Raw genomic sequence first — 25,131 nt, 5'->3', positions numbered from 1 at the left:
GCGGGCGGCCCTGGAAGCGGATGCGCGGCCAGGCGGGTTCCGGCGGAAGGGGCCGGGCGCGGCGCTGGCTGGCGGAGTTTCCGCGCCTTCGCCTCGGTGGCGGGGCGGTCGGGCTGCGCCGTCGGGAGCCGCGTTTCGCTGCCTCCCTCCCTCCTCCCTCTTTCCTCCTGGCTGCCTCGGGCCATGCTGCTGCCGTCCGACGTGGCCCGGCTAGTGCTGGGTGAGTGACCCGTGAAGGCGGGGTTGCTGCTCGCCCCTGAGGCGCGGCGGGGACTCCCGGGCGGGGGAGGCGACGGCCGCGGGGCTCTGCCGGAGATCCTCAGCCTCCGGGAGCGTCCTCGGCGCGGCGGGAGAACGAAGCGGCTGCGCCCTTGGCTCTCGACCGCGTCGCGCCCCTTCCCCCGCATGCTGGGGTTGTCACTGCCTCTGCCGCCGAGGCGTAGCCCCCGCCCGGCGGTCTCCGCACTGGCGTCTCGCTGGCCTGGGCTGCAGCGAGAAACAACCTCAGCTCGATCTTGAGGGGCTTAGAGGCCTCTGGAGTCTCCGCGGGCGCGGGGAAGGCCGCCAGGCCGTGCAGGCCGGGCTGTTGTGCTCCCTGGCCCTGCCTTTAGCTCGGATTCTCCACAAGTCCCAGATAATGCGGCCCGTGGTATCCACCAGACGCCCGGTGAACGGGATTAATAAAACCCCTGATTACAGGAGCAATATAAGGGTGATGCAAACGCCAGCGGGGAGGCTGGGTTAAGGTTTAGCTGGTTTTTCTTTCCCTCCTTGTTTCTCTCACCTGTGAGGCTGCGTCAGGTGTGCACAGGGCACTCGTAGCACGCAGTGAATTTTTAAAATGGCTTTATGCTGTGCATTATTTGGATGCTGCCAAAGATTAGAGCAAACAGATGGCACTAAAAATATGACCTGCACTTTTATGACCAACAGAATTGATTTTTAAATACCACCTGAAATGTCTCTTTCTTCTGTCTAGAAAAACAAGACTAGCAAGGGATGCAATGTTTTCATTATGGTGAACTAGTAGAGGTTTTTTAGAAACTCCATGCTTTATAAAAGAAGTTTTAAAAGCGTGCAAGGAAGATGTCTTGCTGTGCTTTTCTGTAAAAAAAAAGGTCAAGTTACAAAGTTTTTGGTAGAAAGCTGCTCTTGCATTCTCACCAGAGACTTGGGACATAGTATGCAATCTTGGCAACACCATGTGTGCCAAGCATGAGCCATCCTATCTAGGGTCTGTTGTGGTGTGGTGCATGCATCACGTCTAAAAAACTTCTGGGCAACCTAAGGCTGTAGAACCGGATATTCCTAGTAACTCTTTCTGCCTTCTAATAGGAGTTACTCTTCCATGAGGCATCTCTGAATTTGGTCGGATAAACAGGCTTCCCAATGCATCTCTTTTTCAGTTTTTGTTGTTGCTGTTTGTTTTGGTTTGGTTTTAATTTTTTTCCCCCTACTTTAGGTAAGTCCTTCTGGGGCTGTGAAGGTTGATGAATATTGGTTTAAGAAACAAAACTAAAACAAGATGAGCTTACCCATAGAAAAACACATAATAGAATTTATCTTTTTTAATTAATGTAGGAGTGAAAGCGTACTGCGAGTTAGAGGTTTGTCTTTACATTTCTTAAGAAAGAACAAAATATTGAATCATTCCTAGTTCAGAAGGTACTGTATGTTTTTTGCCTTTATTTTGGTTAAAGATTTAACTTTATTAAGTTAAAGATTGTGTAATGTCATTGTACAGTGTGCACACAAGCAGTTCAGTCGCACGGAAGATTTTAATTCAGGCATTCTGCAGCTTTGAAGTACCTTATTTTTACCAGGATTTGGTGTATGTGCCTGTATGCAAGCATTCATTTATCCCTTGCAGTACTGCAGTAGATTCAAGAAAGAAAAAACGTAGCTTTTTATTTAAAGGAGCAGTTTGTAGGAACAGCCATCCCAGCACAGCCTGAGGTTCCATGTATCCTTGTAGCCCATCTTCCATCCTGGCCAACAGTAGATAGTATATAGTAGATATGAATAAGACTGGGGTATCTTGTGTTCCCCAAAATATACATTCAGCTTCCAGAAGTTTTAAAATACAGCATGTTCAGTTTTGCCACAAGCAAGAAAGATGTGAGGGTTTTGTGATTCTTTGTTCTAGAATCCTTTGTTCGCATCAGTCTGTTTCCCTGGTTTAATGTTTAGCATATTTGAAGACTAAAGCAAGGCTTAAAAAGTTTGATTAAAGCAGAACATTATTTGCTGAGGAATGGAATTCTGGAAAAGCAAACTTTTTCAGGGTATTTCCTCTTAAGGTAACTACTTAGTCTTGGGGTGTGTACAGGACACAAGTTGCAGCTAGTACATCCCTTCAAAATGGAAATCACAGTAAGTGGGGGGAAGAACCCTCTTTCTGTTAGTAATTTTTTCCACAATGCCAATTTTAAAAATAAATGTTATGTGCACTGTTATAACATCTGCACAGGTTTTACCTGTTTTGAAACAGAAGAATGTATGGAGAGTTATTGTTGCATAGCAATTAAGGAAGTATTGGAGAATTCCATTTAATTATCAAACTGGGTTGTTCAGCCCATGTGAGAGTAAGTTTGTCAGCCTGTTGAGCCTCAAACTTTAATTTTCTTGTCTATCCAGTACAGTCTGTACTAAAGATCAATTAAGCTATTCACATTGCCTCACTTCCACTCTTCAGTAGTTTGTAAATACAGAATTATATCAATAATATTTTGTGCTCTTCCTGATTTTAATTATTAAAGAAATATTCTTTCAAAATGACTAATTTTTTCCTGGCTAACATACAAATCTTTACCTGATTATTTCAACAGTGTACTCAGCTAGTTGTGTTAATGCTTCGATACCTGATGAGCAGAAGTAATGAATGAAGTAGCAAAATTTTCTGTTTTGTTTCAGGGTATTTACAACAGGAAAAACTTCTAGCTACCTGCCGTGAATTTATTTTGGAAAGCTCAGATTTGAAAGAATATGCAGAGCACTGTACAGAGGATGGGTTTATTCCAGCCTGCTTGCTGGTGAGTTTGCTTTTGCAAAGCAGAAAGTTAAATTGGCTTCCATCCACAGAAAAGGAAATAGAGATTTCTGATTGCATCAAGTATTTCTCAAATGTTTAGTTAGACTGTCCGCTCAGGTTTTTTTATTTTGTTTCACTGTTTTTTTTCTGTCATGTGATATTAACAGTTACTTGGCTTCAAGCATTTAATTGTACTAAGAAACATTTAAACAAAATATGCACATTGGTTTCTCTATGTTATATTTATTCTACTTCATAGCTTTGAGGTTGATTTGTGGAAGAGTGTTGCAAGGGTTTTATTGATTTCAAGGCTGCTCTTGTAATTTATTGGAGATTGCTTTCCTATCCTAGACAAGGTAAACAGTAATGTTAAATACATATTAAAAATTCAGGTAAGGTAACCTCAGCTTTATCTAAGGTTTCCAAATTTTGTCAAAAAGTGTTTCAGTTCAGCTTTCTTTTTGATCAGTATCAGATGCTTTGTCCCAGGGAAAATGTGGATCTTTGGGTGTGCATAAATGTAGTGTGTAGCTACATGTGTGTATATGTGCATTGGGTAATGAGAGACACTGCATTTCTGACATATACAAAATGGGATTTGTAATTTAGAAAGCAAATTACAAGGTTTATACGTTGCTGTGTATCAGTCTTTAGTGTTTCTTTGTGAATCTTCTTCCTGTTTTCCATTTCATTATTCTAATATATCAATTAATTACATGATCTGGGGTTTTGTCCAGTGTTCAGAATTAGTGGTAATCTGTTGAGATCTGAGTGAGGTCTTGACTCACCTATTCAAAACACACCACTGAACTTTGACAGAATGTTGATAACCAACCGAGCTATGGCCAGCAAAAAATTAGGAAAAACAAATATGAATAGATTATCCAGATTCTTAAAACCTTTAATTTTCTTCCTCTCCTCCACAAAAATACTATGCCTGGTTTTCATAGAGAAATGATTATGTGGTAGAGTTTAAGAAAAAAATCTCTAAATTCTTAAAATAAAGGGCTGTATTTGTCATACCCTGTAGAGTCTCCCCTACAAAACAAGACAAGAAGGTAAAACAATTTATATTGGTAACCTTAAAATCTTAATTCATTTTGTTTTAAGCTTAATAACAGCACGAGTAAATATGATATGCAAGTGAATTCTGTGTGTCTATTAAGAATTCTACTGTAGACAGAATTTCACTTCATGTTGGCATCTTATCATGTGCTGTGTTCCAGGATGATGCTTGTTACTTGGTTACAGCTGTTCATCATCTTATTTTTGTGTTTTTATTCTGTAATAACAAAGGTGAGTGTAACTCCTGCATCTGTAACTGGTATATCAGTGTTGTGCAAGGAGACGAAGCCCTTCAGATTTTGTCTTCATAATTGCATTTTGTTCCACAGATTACTCTCTACCTACTTTGAGATACCTTGGCACCAGCAGTATAAAATACAGTTCCTTGTATTGAGGGTCAGCATGGTGTAAACTTCCAAACAACTACTTAAATATAATGTGATACAGCAGATGAGGTGTAAGTTATTAGTGAAATTTCTAAGATCAGTATTCTTTTTTTCCAGTCCCTGTGTGGAAAAAACTTGACAACTATTCTTAATGAATATGTAGCCATGAAAACAAAAGGTAAGCTTACAGAATGAGATTTTGTTTTTATTATTTGTGTGTTGCAGACTCCTTGAGGAAGATGTAATATCTCCACCTATATATGGACTTAATAACTCTCCCCCATCTATGCTAGAAGCTGAAGGTTTCTGTGCTGTGCAAACAGTGGGCAATTAGATCAGCATCTTGTGAGCAAAATGAACTGATTATCTTAGTTTGGATTTGCCAGCATAGGTTTTACCTTCAAATTTGAGCAGAACTTCTAATGTAGGAAAGCATAAATATATAATGAAGTGTGGAAAAGGTTTTGCTTTTAAAATTACACTGGTTTTTGGTTATACAATAAATAGAAAGGGGAGGTGCTTATCTCTGGTTGCCAGTGATAAGAAAATGGAACAAACCTGTGTCAGAGGAAATTCAATCTGGACATGAGGAAAAGGCTCTTCACTGAGAGGGTGGTCAGTGGCTGGAGCAGGGTCCCCAGGGAAGTGGTGGTGGTGGTGTGGTCTGTCACAGTTCAAGGAGCATCTGGATGATGGTTTACTTTAGTTTTAGGTAGTCCTACAAGGAGCAGGGAGTTGGGCTCGGTTACCTTTGTGAATCCATTCCAACTTGAAATATTATGTGATTCTATTAAATAACCAGGAAGACTCCTATTGTGTGAAATGTTTCTTGACTGGTTTATAAAACTAATTAAGATAATTTCAGAATAACTTAAATGTTTTGTATGAATATTAGAGACAGAATTAGAGCATTTCCTGTTTTGAAAAGCAGTTATTTACCTTCTAATATTGCCAAATCTTAGGATTTTTTTTATACATGTATGATCAGATTGTAGTGGTGCTTAAAATTCTAAAACTTGCACATTAAGACATCGCATGTTCAGAAATTTTTTGAATGTTTTTTCTTTTCACACTAGTTTTAGTAGAAGTGGTAACTTGACACAAACATGATTTCTTCAAAATACTTTGTACTTAACACCTTGAAAGACTTTATAAGTGGATCTGCTTACATCTTTCCTTTTATACTTTAGTGTTTTGTGCTTCAAAAAATACCAAGTGTTTTTACCTGTTTGGGTGTCATATTTAAGTAAATCATTACTTTCAAAGGCCTCTCTGCCAGCTTACAGTTTTCAAAAACACATCAATGACTTGGTAACATGAATACCATTTCTAAAAGTGAGTTATATTAGGTTAGCATGTGTTTTTCCAGGAGTCAACATCACATCCAGTTTTCATTGAGAATTATCATCATGAGATGTTTTTGCCTTGGTTTCATTGAGGCTTCTAAAACTGAGAACTGGATGACTGGAAGATGACTGGAAACCTAAATCTAGGTGTCTGTTTGCAACTTTTTATCAACATGTGTCTGGTTTTGGAGTCTAAACTGTTTAATTTTTTATGGTTTCTTTTAGAAACAACAAATGAAGTTCCTGCAATGATGTCATCTCTGTGGAAAAAATTAGACTATACGCTTTCTCAGATCAGGTAATATAATTCTGAAATCAAGAAAGTAAAATTTTGCTCTGAGTTCCTGTGTTGATCAACTCCCCTTATGAGAATATGAGAATGGTTTTGCTCTCTGTTGCCTCTGATGGCAACATGATAGTGAAAAAGATAGGCATGTGAGTGTTGATAGTTAAGTAGACGTTTAAAGATTTTAAAGTAGGACTAGCAGATAAGGAGAGCATTGGTGTAAGTATGTGGCCTCCCTATAATAAAACAACCTACTGTGACTCATTTAAAATCTGATATGATTGTGCTTACTTGATCAAAAATATAATAGTAAGCTTCATTAGAAGAATCTGTGACCATTATTTAAAAGAGGAAAAAAAACTATCAGTAAGTTGAAGCTAGTGGTTGGGAGCAGACTGATGTTAACCACCTGATAGATTCTGTCACTCTGTATACCTGAGGGTTTCAGTTGTGCTCCCTTTATTTACATCAACTGCTTTTGTTTGTTTGTTTGTTTTAGGAGCATGCAGAATTCCACAGGATTTTCTGCCAATCAAAGGAGTAAGTAACTGAGCCAGTTCCATGGGATCAAGAGGTTTTGTGTTCAAATTACATGTTTTGGCAAAAAATGGGACTGTTGCAGCAGTTAGTAATGCATCCTTTTACTTAAAATGTTGAATCTCTTCTGCAGTTTTGGTGGGTTTTTTTCAGCATGTCTTCTGTCTTCATTTTAGTCTGTGGATTACTGTAATGATAAAGAAAGGAAAATAAAAGCTGAAGTTTTGTTCAAGGACTTAAATTCTTTGTATACCATTTTCTTCTCCTCTGAAAAAGGTTAAAAGGTTTTAAAAGCTGCTGCTTCAGTCCTGAAGCTGTTGACTTAATTTGTTGTTCATGGAGGAACTTAAAACATAACCAGTGTAATTACAATTCAGTTTCAGTTCTGTAGAAGGGGAATATAAAAATGCACTATAGTCTTGAAACAATTTTTTTAATGCATAGGAATGTATATCTAAGGAAAATATGAAAAGATGCTTGTTCTATCTAGGACTGTTTCCTTAATTACAAAAGTTGCCAAACAAACTCTAAAAGAAAGTTATTTTACTTAAAAATATTTTATTCTCAGTAATCTGTGTGAGAAAAGAGAATGTGGAATTCAGGTAGTGATTGTTCTTGGACCTGAGTTCACCAGATCAAGTGCTGTACTGTTGTTTAAATTTGTCAGATTTAGTTTGATAAATAAATGCAAACTGAGATTGGTTGAGCTATACCAGTTGAAGTCAATTCCACAAGTCCTACATTATATAATGAGACACCATCTTGTTATGATTTATTCCTGTAAATATTTAAGCAGTGATACAAGGATGGCTACAGTGTCTTATGTAAGTTTGCTATACTTCTTGAATTATTCTGTCTTGAATGTGTAACACAGAAGGCCAAGGTGGGGTTTATTTATATTTAGAGTTTCGTTAATGGGTTGCTGAAGCTCAAAAAAGTTCTAGTAGAGAAGTTCCATCCTGAATTAGGTCTTGGAAAATCAGCAACCTTTTTACTTTCCTTTATCATGTAGTGTCATTTTTTCATTATTATCTCCAGCACGTACAAGAAGTGGAATTGTAGAAATGAAAAGACAAAGAATGCTTCAGCAATCAGCTCCTGCAAACTCAGGATTGTTGTCAGTTGCCCATCAATCTGGGCCACAGAATTCTGCTTCTGTTGTACCTCCTCAGGTTATTCACAGGCCAACAATAAATCAAAGTGTGTCACAGGCAAGACTGAATACACTGTTGGTGCACCACTCACAAGCCCAAGAAAACAAGATGAACAGTAAGTTGCACACTTCTTTAAACCTTTTTTGTCTGTGGAAAATAAATGGATATAGGTGGACATTTTCTAAAATCAGAGCTAATTGTCTTCTACCTAAAAAGTTTCAGAAAATTCACACTTTGCTCTCCAAGCTGGTTTAGTTGATTTGAATAAAAGGGGTGCCCAAAAGAGAAGTGGCTCTTGCATGCTTGCTTGCTAATGTGAGTCTGTAGATTGGAACTGCATTACATGTCCTTATTCTGTCCTGTGTTCTCACTTTCACCCAAACCACTTTTTAGCAGACACAGATGATCACATCAAGTGTGTGTTTTTCTTAGACTATATTTAAAATGAGTGGTTCCCATTTTCATGATAATACCAAATTATTTTATATAAATTCCCAGGAATTGATTGAAACATAATAAGTAACATAGACTTCTGTAGTGCTTTAACAACGACATTGGAAAAAGTAACTGTATTATGATCTTTTATTTTTGTTCTATAAAGCAGGAGATTTCATACACATTCAAGTTCCATCATCACAAGAGCGAAAGCTTCATTCAAATTTACTTTCCCCAGGAAGACGGAAAAGGTAAAAAAGGGGAAGGTGGGATGGGGATTGGTTGTTTCTTTTATTTTTTATGGTAGTTTAGAGATTAAGCAGTATTCTAACCTCTAGTGAAAATTTTCTTAAGTGGTGGAGTGTTTCATATTTAAGATGCACTGTGAGTGGCCAGCATGTGAAGGAAAAGAAAGTCAAAGAACTTAACATGAGACTGACAGGAAGCTACTTGAGCTTCTTTATTGCATGTGCCTTGTCTCCACGTTATTCCAGTGTTAGACTTAGGCAAACAGTCTTGGAACCTGAGATTTAGTATACCTTCCAAAATATCATTATCAATTATGAAAATTCTCAGTACTGATATAAATGTCCATTTTGCCCTTAACTTAGGAAAACTATTGGCTTCCATAAATTTTGTCTGCAAATAATTTTATATTTGCACTAAAAGCAGTGTGAAAAAATGTTTTTATACGAATTCTGCTCTTATTCATTGTTCACAAATGTCATTTTGTTTGCAATGAGTTGAGTGGTCTCTTTGCACTTCAGTTTTGTCTTTATCCCTCACTAAATCCCAGCAGATAGTTTTGCTTATTGTTTAATACCTCTGCCAAATCCTCTCTATTCCTGTGTGATTTTTTTTTGTGTGAGTATACAAGTGATTTTAATGCTACTGCTGATTGATGGTTTCAGAATAGCCTACACTGTAGCTTGATGATAGCTGCTCCATGAGAGATCTTTATTTTCAGTGTTGATGCCACTTGAGTGGCAGTTAATTAGAGCCTGTAGCACAAGTTAAAGTGACGTGTACTAGAGGGTGGAAAAATACTGAATACTGGGCATGGAATTCAATTTGTTATTGTGCTGTTTATACACAGTCTGAGGTGTAACTTCTGTGAAGTCAGACATGATATATGCATGACATAATGAAACAGGTATTGGCTTTTACTGCCTTTCCAGCATGTAATTAATTTCTGTTGATTAAAATCTTTCATTTGCTAAGAGGGAAGAAAAACACTTGATTTATTGACTGTTAGGACTGTTGTATGCTGTGTTGTCACAAAATGTATCATAAATTTTGTGGAATATTTCAGTGAATCTCAGAAGAGGAAAAACATTGTAGCTTCTGGACCTCTTTCAGCAACTAGAAATTCTCAAGACCCTGATGAAGCAATAACAGAAAAAGAAAGTGAACCACTTGAAGAATTCATAGATGGTAACTTCCCAGTGAGTATATGCTTATGGAAGGTATTTACATTTCAGAAACAAAATCAGAATAAGGAAAACTAGGCTTTTGTGTGTTGTTTGTCTTGAATGTTTTAGAAACTAAGTTTAGAAGATAAATTTATTGTTTTGTATTTGAACTAGCTCTTCTGCATACTGAACTAGTGAGGATAGCATGGCTATGTAGTCTGTTTTTTTGCCTTGAGGGCTTTGCTAAAATACCTATAATTCGTCAGAATACAGGAATGTTTTTGGAGGACGGAAAACAAAAGGCACAGTAAGCCTTGCTGGACTTCAGAAAAGTAGAAGTAAAAATGTTTTGGGATTATTTTCATAGCAATGTAATTGGCTGTCTCTCTGTCATGAGGAGTCTTCTCTGTCTTGAATTGATTATTACTTTTTTTTTTTTTTAAACCAGTAAGTTGGAAATTCATGCTCCTTTTCTAGTGATGATAAAAATAGAAACCTGACCACTTTAAAACTGTGTTTTTCAGCAACTGGTTATTGAAAATGCCAGAGAGAAAATCCTGAGCAACAAATCTCTTCAGGAGAAGCTTGCTGAGAACATTAACAAAATCCTGGGCAGGTAATAAGAGGAATCTCTAAACTTCATACATATTCTTATTTGACTTATTTTTGAGTTCTGAACTAATGACCACTGTGTTCCAGTGATGGCAGTGTCACTCAGGCCCCTAAGCAGACAGACAGTGGTCCCACAGAACAGGAGACTTCAATTGATGAAATCCTTGGGCTTCAGGTAGGTGTGGATTGCCCTGCTTACATTTTTTGATGACCAGGCACATGAGAGTGATCAGTTATGGGAACTGTGTTGAACCTTTCTACTGTCTGATATCTGGGATTGCTTTCCTCTTTCTCTACTTTCTTTTTATTTGTTTCTTTGTTTCACAATACTTTTAAGGCTACCAAGTGGGCAGATTCTGCCCAGGGGCAGCTCCACAACTTCAGTTGCATAGGCATTAACTCTTACCTTGTTGTATGCTGGTGGGCAGATTCAAAGACCTGAACTTGCAGGATGCTAATATACTGCTGGGGTTAATTTTAAGCTCGTTTAGCACTGAATTGCTTCCCAGTGCCTGAGGCAGCATAAGCATGCAGCAGGCTCAAAAGGGAGCAGGACCACTTCTGGCAGTGGTCAGCTGTTAATGTTACCCACAGGCTGAGATCTAGGTGTGCTGTCACACAGTCCCTGCTGGTCACTGGAACTTTGCTACCAGCAATTGGGTACCCCCAGCTTACAACTGGGGATCTGATCAGTAGCCTTGTGAAAGAAAAAGTTTAAAATATCTTGTGGTTTCCAGATATGTTTAGTCTGATCTGATTTTTTCATTTGCTATGACATAAACATGGATTTTCTAATATAGTAAGAGAAATCATCCTGCCTGAGATTTAATCCTTAAACAAAAATGGTCATTATTGAGTCCACCATCAGCAAATTCGCAGACGACACTAAGCTGGGGGGGAGTGTGGATCAGCTGGAAGGCAGGAGGGCTCTGCAGAGGGACCTGGACAGACTGGAGAGTTGGGTTGATGGGATGAGGTTCAACAAGGCCAAGTGCCGGGTCCTGCACTTTGGCCACAACAACCCCATGGGAAGCTCCAGGCTGGGAACAGAGTGGCTGAGAGCAGCCAGGCAGAGAGGGACCTGGGAGGTTGGGTCAACAGGAAGCTGAACATGAGCCAGCAGTGTGCCCAGGTGGCCAAGAAGGCCAATGGCATCCTGGCCTGTATCAGGAACAGCGTGGCCAGCAGGTCCAGGGAAGGGATTCTGCCCCTGTACTCAGCGCTGGTGAGGCCACACCTCGAGTCCTGTGTCCAGTTCTGGGCCCCTCAGTTCAGGAAGGATATCGAGGTCCTGGAGCAGGTCCAAAGGAGGGCAACCAGGTTGGTGAAAGGACTCGAACACAGATCCTATGAGGAGAGGCTGAGGGAGCTGGGGGTGTTCAGCCTGGAGAAGAGGAGGCTCAGGGGAGACCTCATCACTCTCTACAACTCCCTGAAAGGAGGTTGGAGCCAGGTGGGGGTTGGTCTCTTTTCCCAGACGACTTTCAACAAGACAAGAGGGCACGGTCTTAAGTTGTGCCAGGGGAAGTTTAGGTTAGATATTAGAAAGAATTTCTTTACAGAGAGGGTGATCTAGCATTGGAATGGGATGCCCAGGGAAGTGGTGGACTCTCCATCCCTGGAGACATTTAAAAAGAGACTGGATGTGGCACTCAGTGCCATGGTCTAGCAACCGCAGCGGTGGGTCAAGGGTTGGACTTGATGATCTCTGAGGTCCCTTCCAACCCAGCTAATTCTATGATTCTATGATTATGTGGAGAATTCTGCAATATGCACGTGTAGGGTATGATCTGTGATCAAGATGTTTGCCATTTGGGGGGCTTTATTTCTTAACCTTCAGTCACTAACATTCTTTAAAGTTTTGGCAGAAAGGTTTCCAATATTAGTCTTTTATCTTTCTGTGCTAATTGAAAGGACTAAAACTGAAAACAATCTGGAAAGAAAACAGCTCTCTTGTTTTAACTTACAAAAGCAACTGTCTGACAGTTCTGTGTATCTTTTATTTTCCCAGGGTGAAATTCATATGTCGGAAGAAGCTATACAGGACATTCTGGAACAGACAGAATCAGATCCAGCTTTTCAGGCACTCTTTGACTTGTTTGATTATGGTAGGATATATTATACTAAATTTTACCATTATTATGAACCATCATGAGTTTTTTTTAGTATTTCTTGAAGATACAGATAATTCAGCAGGCCTTTTCTGGAGGAATAATGGCCTGTATAGCATCTGTGTCCTTCAATTCCAACTTAATACATGACTGTTAAGTACAGCATTTTCCTGTTGTTGAAACTCTGGTTTTGTGCTGGATCAGTGATTAGTTTATTGCTATTATTTTACTCTTCTGGTTCTGATAGTTCATACTTTTTTTCCTTTGTTATTGTGAAATTTTTCCATGTCTGATAGGGACATTCTCACATTCTCACATAAAATATAAGGACATTTTTCTGCTATTTCTGGATTTGTAATTAATATAGGCAAATAGATCTTTGAGTTTAATATGACATTTCTTCAACTTGAAATCTCCATGCTTCATTTAAAATGTAATAGCATTTGTGTGTAAAATGACATATTTAATTATTGTTTATCCTTTATTTTGAAAATAGGAAAGAGCAAGGTAAACAAGAACTTACCTGCTGGTGTTTCTGGTCAGAGTGGAGTAGAAAATGCCATCCTGATGAATGAGGATAACCTAGAAACACTTGAAAGTTCTTTAGGAACAGAAGAAGCTACAAGATGTAGGTGTTTGGTTGTTTTGGGTTTTTTTCCCTCTAAGATCTCTTCTAGTCTATTAATTTTCATTATGAAAACACTTTCAGACAGTACATACATTTCAAAAGTGAGTGTTTTCAATGATAATCTAATCTGACATTCACATTATGTGACCATACAGATACACATAGCCTGTAAGAAGGTTTCATTCTATTAAATTTAACAGTAGTGCATCAGTGAACTTGATAAGCTCCTAATTGAAACCATAATATCTGCAAATATGCTTTGTTATTCAAAACAGAGATACTTTGCAGTACCCATTGTGGGACACACAAAGATAGTACTTTGCATGTAAGCAAAGTACTTAAAAAAACATATTTTTGCTCTATTTTGTAATATAGTAGTTAATACACAAATGGAATCTTACTCTGGACAGCAGGTATGTTTACTCCATCTGCCCCATTCTGAACACTAGTCTGTAGTAGCAGGTGTGGGATATGGAGAATACCAGAAAGAGAGCCAAGAGGTCTTTATCCTGAGGTGTTTTTTGTGCTTCTGGAAATCTGATTTACTGAGTTGAGCAGTTTTTTTATTATGTGCACACTTACTATTTTTGTAAAAACTGATTTGCCAGATTGCCTAATGTACAGAACCATGTATATGATGTACGTTTAGCTTGGTAAAGATGTATATGATATACATTTAGCTTGGTAAGCATTATTTCCACATAGTTTCATATTGAAACAGTTTTCCACTGAACTGATAAGCTGTGTCTCAAACGCTGTGAAAAGATCATCTGTTCTAATAATTATGGAACTAATTTATTCTCTGTTCTACAGGTGAGAACTCTAGAGAATCACTGTCTTGCAAAGCTTTTCAGTTAGGAGAAGCATCGTGTGCCTTGAAGACCAGCATCAGTGATGATGATGTGGCTAAGAAAAATACAACCAATGAACAGTCACATGGGAATTCTAGAGCAAAGAAGCAGACTGAAGTGCTGAAAACTGTTACCCCTGAACATCTCAGAGAGCTTGAGATCACTTTTGACTCTGTGGCCACTTGTGTGGCTGGTTTGACTGAGCCTAACAAGAGACAGAGTTCTGATGGCCAGTGTAATGAACATTGTGGAGATTCTAATCATAAAAAAGAGTCATCTGCATTGGTATCTGAAAGTGAAAGAGCTATGGAAATTGAAAAAGGCCCACTAAGTCATGGTGCTCAAGGTAGTCCTAATTTAGAATATGTTCATTCTGGCAGTCTGCAGGTTTCTTTGATTTCATTGGCAGAAGGTACTGCAGCCAGTGAAAACAAAACACACTCTGGAAATAAATGTCACTTATCACCAGACACATCACTATCTGAAAAAATACCTACTGAAAGCCCTTCTGGTGGGAGTCCTGGCCACAGTGTACTGCTGAGGAAAAACAGTTCATTAGTTTCCAGCCCATCAGCAGATGCAGGAAAAGAACAGGCTGTAATAAATGATCCAGCTGCCATAGTTGGTATTCTACAGGAGAACTCTAACCACCACTCTAACCATCAGGAACACAGCTTGCAGTCAGACTGTGCAGCAAGATCTCCAGCAAAGGTTTCGGACCTGGAAAAAACAGAGCTGCAGCTTGAAGTTGTTGATACTTCTAACAAAACTTACTCAAATGATCAGCATATGGTTGATAAGACTTGTAAGAAAGATTTTAACCTCTCCTCAGGACTGTCAAACCCTGAGAGAACACACCGGGAAATGCAAGAACCTTCATCTTCTACAAAAGTAGATGCTGATAATATATATTTTGCTTCTGGTGATGATGCATGTACAGAAATTTCTGTAGTATCCACTGAAAATAATCTTACTACATCTGAAATATGTCGCTCTCCTCTCCCAGAAACTGCATCCTCAACAGATGAGTCAGGTACAGAGGCCAAAAGTGTAAGTGGTGTATCTTCCAGTAGTCAACCAGTGGATGTTGATCCTTCTAATATTATGTCCCTCAAAATCATCATCAGTGATGATCCATTTATTTCATCAGACACAGAGTTAAATAATGCTGTTTCCAGCATCACAGGAGAAAATTTGCCCACTATAATATTGTCTTCTCCAGCCAAATCCCCAGCCAAAACTGCAGGCTTGCCCAAATGTGTAACTACAGAAGACACAGAAAAAAACGTGGATTCAGCTTTTGCAGAGCAGAATCTTCTGGTGCTAAGACCTAAGGATCCTGTGGTAACCTCAGTTAACACTCAGAATGAAGACTGCACTGTGTTTCCAGTTGCAGGTACAACTAATCTCTCCAAGGAAGGGGGTTTTATACAGTTGATGCCAGCAACAAGCACAGCTTTTGGGAATTCAAACAACCTTTATATAGCCACCTGTGTGACTGATCCAGCTACCTTGGGCACAGCTGTAACACCATCCAATGTAGTTGTGTTGCCTGGGAATTCTATGCCACTTGCCCAGGCTCCAGCTGTACAGCAGTTACGGACTCCTCCTAGATCCAGCAATACGTTTGCAGCAAACCAGGCTGTCTCCCCAAACTTCCCACAAGGTAATTTCACTATTAGGAAATCACTGGAAGTGTGGTGTTTATATTGCTTTTTTATTCTTTTTTGTGTGCATTAAAACAATTTTTAAACAGTGCTTTATCTGTCCCATGAAACTAGCTAGGAATTACGTACTTTTTGAGTACGTTAGCTACTACTAAAAATGAAATAAAACCTACAAGGACTTACTGACTGGGCTGCTTTGAAAAAAAAAAAGATTAATTCTTAATTTTAATAATTTTAATGGTGATAAATTTAGGAAGCCTCTTTAATTTCCGGTTGAAAAGTTTCCATTATTTTGGCTAAATAGAGGAGCATTTTTAGTTTTGTTTTAATAAGATTCTATAAATAGAATGCTATGTGTTATAGTTACCCATATTTATTTCTTATAACTAGCCAGATGTAGATAACCCCTCCAAAACTACTTGTTTTGTTGTGTTATGTTTACAAAAAATACCTTTCCTATACTAGAAGTTTGATTAGGCAAGTATCAAGGTATACATTATTTCTTTCCATAATATAAAATCTTTCCCTGGTACAAGCATTTTTATTGCCATAGCGATTAAAAAAATTAAGTGCTTTTTGATGTGATAAACCTAATAATAAGCCAGCTCTAATGAACACATTTAGATTGTTTTCCAAAACTAAAAACTTGGTGCAATTATTCTTGAATTTCTGTGTATAGTCATTTTGTCATGGTCAGAGGTCAGTTCAGCAGTCTGTGGAAGATCTGAAGAGCAACAGCCTTTGCTATCAGTAGGATTTCTCTCTATGCAACTGTTACCACTTTTTTCTTTCTTCCATAGAGAAACAACTTTGCCCATTGTTCAGCATTTGATACAGATTTGTTCTTGCTCAAATAACTGGAGAACCGTGTGGAATAAATTTTTCTTTCACTTTTGAAAATGTTCTTTCATTTTTCCATCAGTGGGCTGTAATAAGTGTCCCTTTTTTATAATTCCTTTATGTCCAGCAGCTCCACACTCTTGCAGCCTGTTAGAATAACTGTTTTTAAAAAATGTTTAAATAGTTAAATAGACAACTGTGGCTTAAATATTCCAAATCAGTCTTAAGTGGGTTTTATTTAAAAAAAACTATTAAACTCAGTTCCTGTAATTAACTAGGATCTTTGTGTATCTTCTACCAGGCAGGCATTCTGCATTAGATATCTACATATGGTGAAAGGCAGCCTTTCCCATCTTTCAGTGTGGTTGGACAGGGAAAGTGTTATGAGTGCACTGCAAGAAAAAGAAAGTTCTGCTAATGACTTTTGAGTATGCTAATTGTGGAGAATAGGATGCAAATAAGAAGAGTTTCTTTTTACTAAGCAGTTGCTTTTACTGGTTTATATGTCACTTCAAACTTCAAGCCTTAACATAGTTTTGCCATATTTCAGGTGTTTGAACCATTTCTTAAAAATTAATCCAGACTTTAACTGAAGATTTTTATCTAATATGAAAATAACACTGATACTTTCTCTATTTCCTTGTAGTGATATATAGTAGGGACAGTGAAGTTTTCCTAAAAAGCCAGAGCTTTTCTCAGCGTAGGTTTCACTGTGCATAATTTTAAGAGGTCCTGTCTTGAAGCTTTCCTTTTCACTGAAGTATTTTTCATTTCTGTACAATTTTAACACTTTGATATTTTGTAGGTTCTGCCATTATAATTGCATCTCCAGTGCAGCCTGTTTTGCAAGGAATGGTGGGAATGATACCACTCTCAGTGGTAGGACAAAATGGAAATACGTTCTCAGCACCTGCCCGCCAGGTAGCACATCACAAATAAAGCTTTTCTGAAGTAAAGGTCAAGTGATAAGGAGCCTTTTGGTAAATTTTATTGGAATATTTTGATTCTTCCAAGGTCCTGCATATGCCTGTGGCTAATCCAGTTTGTAACAGAAGTGTCCCAAAACTTCCCATCCCTCCCAAATCACAGAAGATTCCTGGAGCAAGAAACAGAACTAATACAGGTACCTGACTTGCATTCTTAAGAAGGGCAGAAGAAAAGTGGGGGTTCTAAAGACACATCAGCATTGAGTAATAAAATTTTATAAACAGCAATGCTCCTCTGCCAGGTAATCATTGGCATGCTCTGAGGAAGGCCTGTACCTGCACTTACTGACTGTATTTGCTCAGTTTACAAAGAACTCCCAACATATAAAACAATTCCAGATTTTGGATCCAAGCCTATTTTCAGAATTTAATGTTTCAAGGCTCTAATGTGGTTTTTAAACTTTACTTTTCATTACATTTCTGATTATTTTTCATCTCACTGGTTGCAAATAAGTTTAGTGCTGCCATTGAAATCAAGCCATGTGGTAACATAGAAGGCGCTGGGAGAAGAGTCAGCAATTCTAAACAGTTATTAAGAAAAATATTTAATAAAACTGTTTCTTATTTATAAAAATATACACTTTCCTATTTTCTCTTTGAGATTTCAGGCATACACATCTGTATTTTCATTTTATTGAGACCTTGCTTCTTTAAATAGTAAATTGAAGCAAGATGGTGTTACATCTAGTTCTTAGTGTTGGGAGAGGGTAAAGAAAAATAATTGAAAATAGAAAGTAAGTTATAACGACAACTTTTTTTTTTTCTTTGAAACGGAGTAGGTATGGATGTAAAAAAAAAATAAGAAAAGTTTCAGAGTGAAATAGAAAGCTGGAATTTTGTAGTTAGTCTGCATTCTGGTTTCCTGATTCTTAACTGAGATTTCCCTTCTACTTGGAAAATGCCTGCTTTGCATTTCTAAGTCCATGATGGTTGGTTTTGTCTTGCCAGGCTTACATACTATCTGAATGTAAACTTTAAAATTATAAAAATGGCAGAGTTGTGTTGCTGGGTTTTTCTCTATTGATTCTCTGTCAGTTGAAATGTTGTACTAACTGTGAGATGGTTGATTTGGAATATTGTGGTTTATTAATACTTCATCTTTTGTTCCAGCAAAACTGGTGCCAAGTGTAGCTGAGCCACTGAACCACACAAATTCTCGAACACAAAGGTTAGTAGTGCTGGCTATTCAAGCTTGCTTTCTTTTTCATGCCATGAAGTTCTTTATACAGTATTGGTGTAGAAAAGAGCAGCTTTTTTAGCAATGGTGTGAGGTGAGCAATACCCCTTTATTTTGCTTGTCTGTCTGCTAGGTGTATTGATATAAATATGAGCCATCATTGGTGCAGCCTGTGCTAGAATCTTGCTGTTCCTGTTGCTATGTTAATTTTGTATGGGTTTGTGTTTATTTTCTCCTGTCTCTCCTGTCTCAGCAGTTTCTGAGCAGAGTCTAAGCTCAGAGAAATTGCTTGTTACATTTACTGGGAGATCTTAACAACTGCAATCGTTCTTCTTTTCAGATGAGTGGCACCCATGGCTCTGTAGTGTGCCCTTTTTTCTTTTACCATTGTAGCCCAAATTCAGGAGAGTTTGTTAGGTTGGGCTCTATGTCTGTGTTTCAGATGTGCAGATTAGAACACTGCTTGGTCATTTGTAAAGTAAAAAGTCAAAGGAAAGATAGCAAGGAGAATGACAACTTTATATTGATGAGCGTGACTGAATTGGTAATTGGGATAGGTACTGACTTTCTGTTGGGCAGGTGGGAGAGAAGGAAGCATAGCTTCAGTAGTAACTACTTACTGTTAATGGACTTATGAAACAAAAGGATGTTGGAATAAACAAAAGTGTAGGAGAAGGTAAGAAGTTCAGTTTAAGTATTAGAGGTAAAACATTCTTTTATTGTAAAAATAAAATCTACCTATTCTATTCACAACTCAGGTAAAATGTTGGGAAAGTGAAGAACAGGAACAATAAAGTCAACTTAGTAAAAAATGTATATACCGAGGTATACATTATACAGGGTTGCAAAAATCAGTGATTTTCAAAAAGCCACAGAAGCAAGATTTTTTAATAATATCACTTTGGTAATTCATCTTTCTTTCATTTTAAATCAATCTCCATACTTACGTTTTCCATATAAAAAAGACCAAACATTCCCTGTAAAGAAATGTAATTGCTCCTTTCTACTCTCTACTCTCTGTCTCATCTCAAATTTCATAGAAATAAACCAAACTGCTACCACCCATGCCTTCTTTGCCATCCCAAAGTTGTCCTTCCAAAGTTCACTTTTCCTCTTAGAAACCCTAAGGGCTTATCTGCCTGGGGAGAGCCTTACTGGCACAGATGAATGTGCAGAAGCTCCTCCTGGAAATGCAGCATAAGCCATGGAGAGAGCAGAGACCTAACAGGTACCAGCTGCTGGAGCAGCAGCAGTGACACTGCTGCAGTGCAGGTGGTGGCTTTTTCACACAGATGTGGCTGGTGTTGGCAGCTGGAGACCAAGGCCTGGAGAGTTTGTACGTTTGTGTCCAGATGCCCACTTTTTGTCTTGCTCTGTATCCTGTCACCTGTCACAGGTGCAAATTCTAGGGAAGAGGGGAGAGCACAGGGCATGCATGTGATACTACCCAGAATATTCTGGCAGCTTCTTAGTTGTTTCAGCTCCAAGAACTTCCAGAACCAGTGTTCTGGGGTGGACTATCCTGCCATGCACATGTTTCTTTTTGAACTAAACAACTAAACTACCAATATCCACAAACACCCCAGGAGAAAAAAGTTCTGAGGCTTAATTATGTGAAGTGTCCAAACTTCTCTAGGTTTTTTTGAACTGGATACTAGGTTTTACTTCTTCCAATGGAAAATATAGCAAGTAGGTTCCTTTTTGCTGGCTTTTTTTCCGCAGAGCTCTGTTGCATTTCCCTCAGTCATGTTTCCTACCCTCTGTCATCCTTTTTTGGCTTTCTCTGAGCTTTCTGCAGTTGTCCTATGTTACTCTTGGGGTTTTTTTATGTTGAATGGAAAGAGCTTTTTACATAGGTGTTCTGGGGCAGGGGGAATGGACTTCCAGCCAGCTGATGAACTTGCCTGGTAAGAACAAGTACCTTGCTGAAGTGTTTTAATCTTGTTTTCAGGACTGGAAATTCTGACAAGGTTATCACTGCAGAACTAGGAAGGAAAGTGGAGAACTTACCTGCTGCACCAGTGGAGAGCACAAGCTCAAATTCAAGACAGAATGAAAGTCACAGGAGAGTGCTTTGCTTTGATAATGTCCTACCTGCTCCAGGAGGAAACACTCAAATTCAAACTACTAAGAGTTTATCCCAAAAAGAAAGAAATGAAAATACTATCTTTGCTGTAGACTCTGCATCATCCTCTGCTAAGGCACAGACAGTAAAGAGAGAGAAAGATAAAACATTGCCTAGAATTCTGTGTAAGCCAGAAGTTAGTAGCAACAGAAGCTCATCTGCAAAGGAGCCACAGCCAGAGCGGAAGGTGGCAGCTGCAGGGCTTCCAGTGGATTCCTTCCACAAGACCACAGCAAATAAGGAAAATGAGTTACGAAGAGATACTGATGACAAACAGAAGAACCAGGAGAGTGCCAAACTCTCAAATGGCCAGCAAAGCGTTAGCTTATGGAATGAGAAGACTGTTGCTTCAGTGCCAGAGCTGAACAAAAAGCAGGGGTCACTGTCAAATGGGACTGGCAAGTCTTCAGTGTCCATTGCTTTGGCTGCCAAGGAGGCAAAGCGAGAACCAGCTAAAGGTTCCAGCCAAGGCCTTTGCCTCTCAAGTCCGTTCACTAAACAGTGTGTGGAAATGTTGCAAGACATCCAGTGGCATAGCCCAGGGGGTAAAACAGCTGAAAATGGAGAACTGCCAGTACCCCGTACACCCTCTGGAGTGGGGGACAGGCACACGGATGACACTGCAGACAGTGTACGGACACCCACCTGCCGGCGCTTCAACGAGGACAGCGCCACCCCTAGAATAATGGTACCCCCTGCTACGCCTGACTTGCCTGCCTGCAGCCCAGCCAGTGAAACAGGCAGTGAAAACAGTGTCAGTATGGCTGCTCACACACTGATGATACTGTCACGGGCAGCTATTGCAAGGACTAGCACTGCAACCCCCCTGAAGGACAATACTCAACAGTTCAGATCTCTGCGGGGCACAGTAAAGAAAAGGAAATTAGAGGACTTGAATGAGGGGGAGAGAAATCCTCGTTCTGCAAATAGAAAAGACCTTCAGAGTTCTCCAACGCCATCAAAAAAGAAGAAAATAAAGGCAAGTACAGGCATTTACTTTTAATTTCAAATTCTAAGTATATATTAGACATCTAATATAGTAGACATCTAATATCATAGTATAAATACTTATAACAAGGTGGTTCAGATGTGCTACACCAAGTCCTAGGTCTGACATCCTATTTATCAGTTTTACTAAATTTGCCTCTTGTCAGAGCCTACTCTGTAGTTTTCTTAGGATTGGTATAGTCTACAGATACACAAGTAATTCCTACCATCTATTTGCACATACCTATGAAAATCAAGTTATTTCTTTTAAAACATGAAGGGGTTTCTAAATTATAACTTCAGACTAAGTTTCTAGGTGGAAAATAGGAATTAGGCCAAAGTCAAACTAGAATTCAGACTGTTACTGCATCCTCATTTACCACCAGGATTAGGAATCACATTTTATGAATTCCCAGTCTCTGTAGCCTACAGCACCACAGCTTTGACTTGGGCATTTAAAGGCAAATAGTAAAGGTGTGAGACATGAAGAGGTGATGTATGTAAGTAATCAAAGAAGAAACACAGTCCAACTTTGTCATTCACCACATACTGTTACAGCAAACTCCCAAAACACTGTAACTGAACAATGTTTAGTTACTTTTACTGTGGATGTGACAAGAGGTGTGAGGTTGTGCCTGTCTGAAGCCCTGAGTGGGCTCAGCTGCTCCCAACCTGTAACCATGCCCCTTGTACCCTGGGGGGGTACACACAACTCTTCAGTGTCTGATACTGGTGAGCTTTGTGCAGTTATGTCTGAGGCAGATGGAAGGATGAGGAAAGGAATCCTTACAGCTTCTTCAGTATCCTCAGGTTCTTCATATTTAACACCACTGTTTGTTTTGTTTTTCCTCTCCTACAGAAAAAGAAACTACCAAATTCTTTTCCAGCAGGAATGGATGTGGACAAGTTCTTACTGTCTTTACATTATGATGAATGAAAAAAAAAAGAAGTTGAACTGTGATTGTCTAAGTCAGGTGTTGTCAGGCTGGGGTTTTGCATGGGAAGAGAAGCTAATTCTAAGGGGTGAGCTGCACTTTCAGTGCACTGAAGTTTCACTTTATAGCAAAATCATGCTGTTTCTGAAGCAGGTTGCTAAGTGTAAATATCGAGTTGGCATATGTTTATTTTTGAAAAAGCACTTGCATAATTATAGAGCCATTTAATTTGCAAAACTGTAAATTTGTATAAATGTAATGTAAGAAAAGTTGTATGTTTGCTGTTAAACCACGTTGTCTGTGTTCTGCTGCATTCTCTACTTACCCCTCTCAGCTGCTTAGCCAGTTTGTGGAAAGGCTGGAACTTGAAGGCAGTGTTTGTTGCACACTGTTCTCAGACACAGGCAGCTAACCTGGCCACTTCCCATTCTCTGGTTGAATCCAGAAGGGACTTAATCTTCAGGTATAACTGGCCTGTACCAACACTCTTCTGTCATAACTGTCAAGCTCATGTTGTAAAACTCTCAGTGAGTTAAGAAAAATACCAGTAACTCAGTGTAAGGCCAAAAAAAGCTCCAAAAGTATTTCTCATCTAGTGAAACTTTTCCCAACCAGTCATTCAGATTAGAACTTGAGTTTGGACAGATCTCATCTCTTCACAGTGGTTCCTGCAGAGGGTTTGAACGCCAAGACAGGAGGTTCTCAATCAATGTCCTTCCTTCTGGGTTAATCCCCATGTTCATACCCTGGTATGAATACTTCAACCATAGCAACATCCAGACAAGAATTTCAGCATGTTCCGTGGAAAAATTTGATTCTTTTAGCTGTCATTTGTACTGTTGAGAAAGCATTTTGTTAATATCACTTATGCTTTTAGCCAGACAGGGAAGAATCTGCATCTAATGTTTGTTTAACATAGAATTTGTCACAGCTGTTATACAAACTTCAGACTGGGCACTAGGGAAGTTTAACCTACATTTTGGTAATAATTAGCATGGGTGAAAATAACCACACTAAGCCTTGCTCCAGTACTGCAGAATTTTCTCTACTGGTATTTCATTTGTTCTCAAATTGTTGAGGTCTTTAAAAATGCAAGTTTTCTTGTAAGAGATCTGTACAGCAACAGGGCAATGTTTCAGATAGTATACAAGGATTCCTAAGGAACCAATATTATGCAGTAGACGTTTATATTAAACCCATCCAATAATGAAATACTGCATAGCATTTACAGCTTGAATAAATATTTTTGGTTTTATTAAAACTTGTGTGTCTTGTTTAATATTTTGTAAGTCCACTAAGCAGCTTTGTAGGTATTGTATTGAAGTCATGTTGGTAATTTTTAAAACTTAAGAGTTGAGTACAAAACACAAGTAGAGCACCAGCAACTGCCAGTGGCAAAACCAATTCTCTTTTTGCTGCATGGTGGCATATTACATGTTGCAGCATTCTGACAGTTGATATGTGATACTGTAAAATAGATTTGCTATTTATTTGAGACCTACTTTAATTCTTTCATGGGACTGCAACTGTCCACCATTGTATTTCTTTTTCAGTGCAGGTGATCTGGTAATCCTAAAGATGATGTGAATTACTAATTTGCTTACACTTCTAGGAGAAGCAGCATCCTTAGTTCCAACCTGCTGGTATATGGCAAATAATTTTTAGAACAACAGGTGTCAAGCACATGAATGAAGGTTAATTTTCTTAGATTGTAACATTTAAATCCCATTGTTCATTTGCTGCCCCTGTATGTACATTCCTTCCCAGAAAAAAACAGGTCCCACATCCCAGTTGTATTTATTCCTCCTGCTTTATGGAGGAAAATGTAAGGACAGTCAGTCAGTAGAGAGGCTTCCTGTTGAAATGGATGTCAAAATACCAAAACTGTTACCCTAATTCCCAGCTAAAAAATATGTTTGATGTTAATTCCTTGTTAAAAGGGTGAGGTGGGAACAGACTACACTAGTGAAACAGCCCTGCTTTTGTCCTCTGTAAAGCTTGCTGAAGAAACTGCACAAACTTCTCACTGCAGTCCTGAACAGGATTCATTCTGGGAAAGGATTTTCCTGTCTCACCATATGTGCAGTAGGAATGCTTAACCCCCTGTTCCTGATGTCTCAGCTGTGGGTTCAAGAGCTCAGCCAGGTCTTGGGCAGCAATGGAATGTTCCAGGCAGGGCAGCAGGTGAAAGGTATATGCATATGCACAAAAGGTAGAGTTATTGTACATAGCAAAGGTTCTTAAAAATAAGACTAAAAAGATGTAAGTCAGGTTATCTAGGTGCTGGGATATTAGGATAGCAAAACAAGAAGGTAACTTAATAACAAAATACACAAATAACCAAATAATAACTATTACACAAAGGCTACTTGCTTGAGTACTCACAAATTGCTTATTAATAGGCCTTATACTAGATCTAGAACAATGATTAAAATTATTCCTTAAGGCAATGTGCTAAAACAATGACTGAAATAGTCTCTCATGTTTAAGAGGATCGTAGTCTTAGAGTTTCAAAGTTTTCTTCAAGCTACTAAAGCCAGCTAATGAAGATAGAATTCCT

General features: G+C 38.8%; 1 protein-coding gene across 3 annotated transcripts; it reads left to right on the top strand.

The window, feature by feature from the left end:
- Positions 1-32: 32 nt before the first annotated feature.
- NPAT (nuclear protein, coactivator of histone transcription) lies at positions 33-23,832 on the top strand. Of its 3 annotated transcripts, XM_071734895.1 has the most exons (19): positions 58-220; positions 2,914-3,032; positions 4,600-4,660; positions 6,054-6,126; positions 6,614-6,654; positions 7,690-7,920; positions 8,407-8,491; positions 9,553-9,685; positions 10,177-10,268; positions 10,352-10,439; positions 12,276-12,372; positions 12,872-13,003; positions 13,817-14,887; positions 15,245-15,520; positions 17,167-17,282; positions 17,376-17,484; positions 18,458-18,515; positions 20,476-21,628; positions 22,496-22,585. In XM_071734895.1, exons 1-19 carry the CDS (start codon positions 184-186, stop codon positions 22,571-22,573), a joined length of 4,050 nt encoding a protein of 1,349 aa, XP_071590996.1. In that variant the 5' UTR covers positions 58-183; the 3' UTR covers positions 22,574-22,585. The 3 variants fall into 3 exon arrangements, with proteins under 3 accessions (XP_071591006.1, XP_071590986.1, XP_071590996.1); XM_071734905.1 differs by having other exon boundaries at positions 33-220; positions 13,817-15,520; positions 22,496-23,832; XM_071734885.1 differs by having other exon boundaries at positions 53-220; positions 8,410-8,491; positions 13,817-15,520; positions 22,496-23,832.
- Positions 23,833-25,131: the final 1,299 nt, after the last annotated feature.

Source organism: Heliangelus exortis, chromosome 1 (genome assembly GCF_036169615.1).
Source record: "Heliangelus exortis chromosome 1, bHelExo1.hap1, whole genome shotgun sequence".
Classification (NCBI taxonomy): domain Eukaryota; kingdom Metazoa; phylum Chordata; class Aves; order Apodiformes; family Trochilidae; genus Heliangelus; species Heliangelus exortis.
This window is presented reverse-complemented; position numbering and strand designations above follow the sequence as displayed.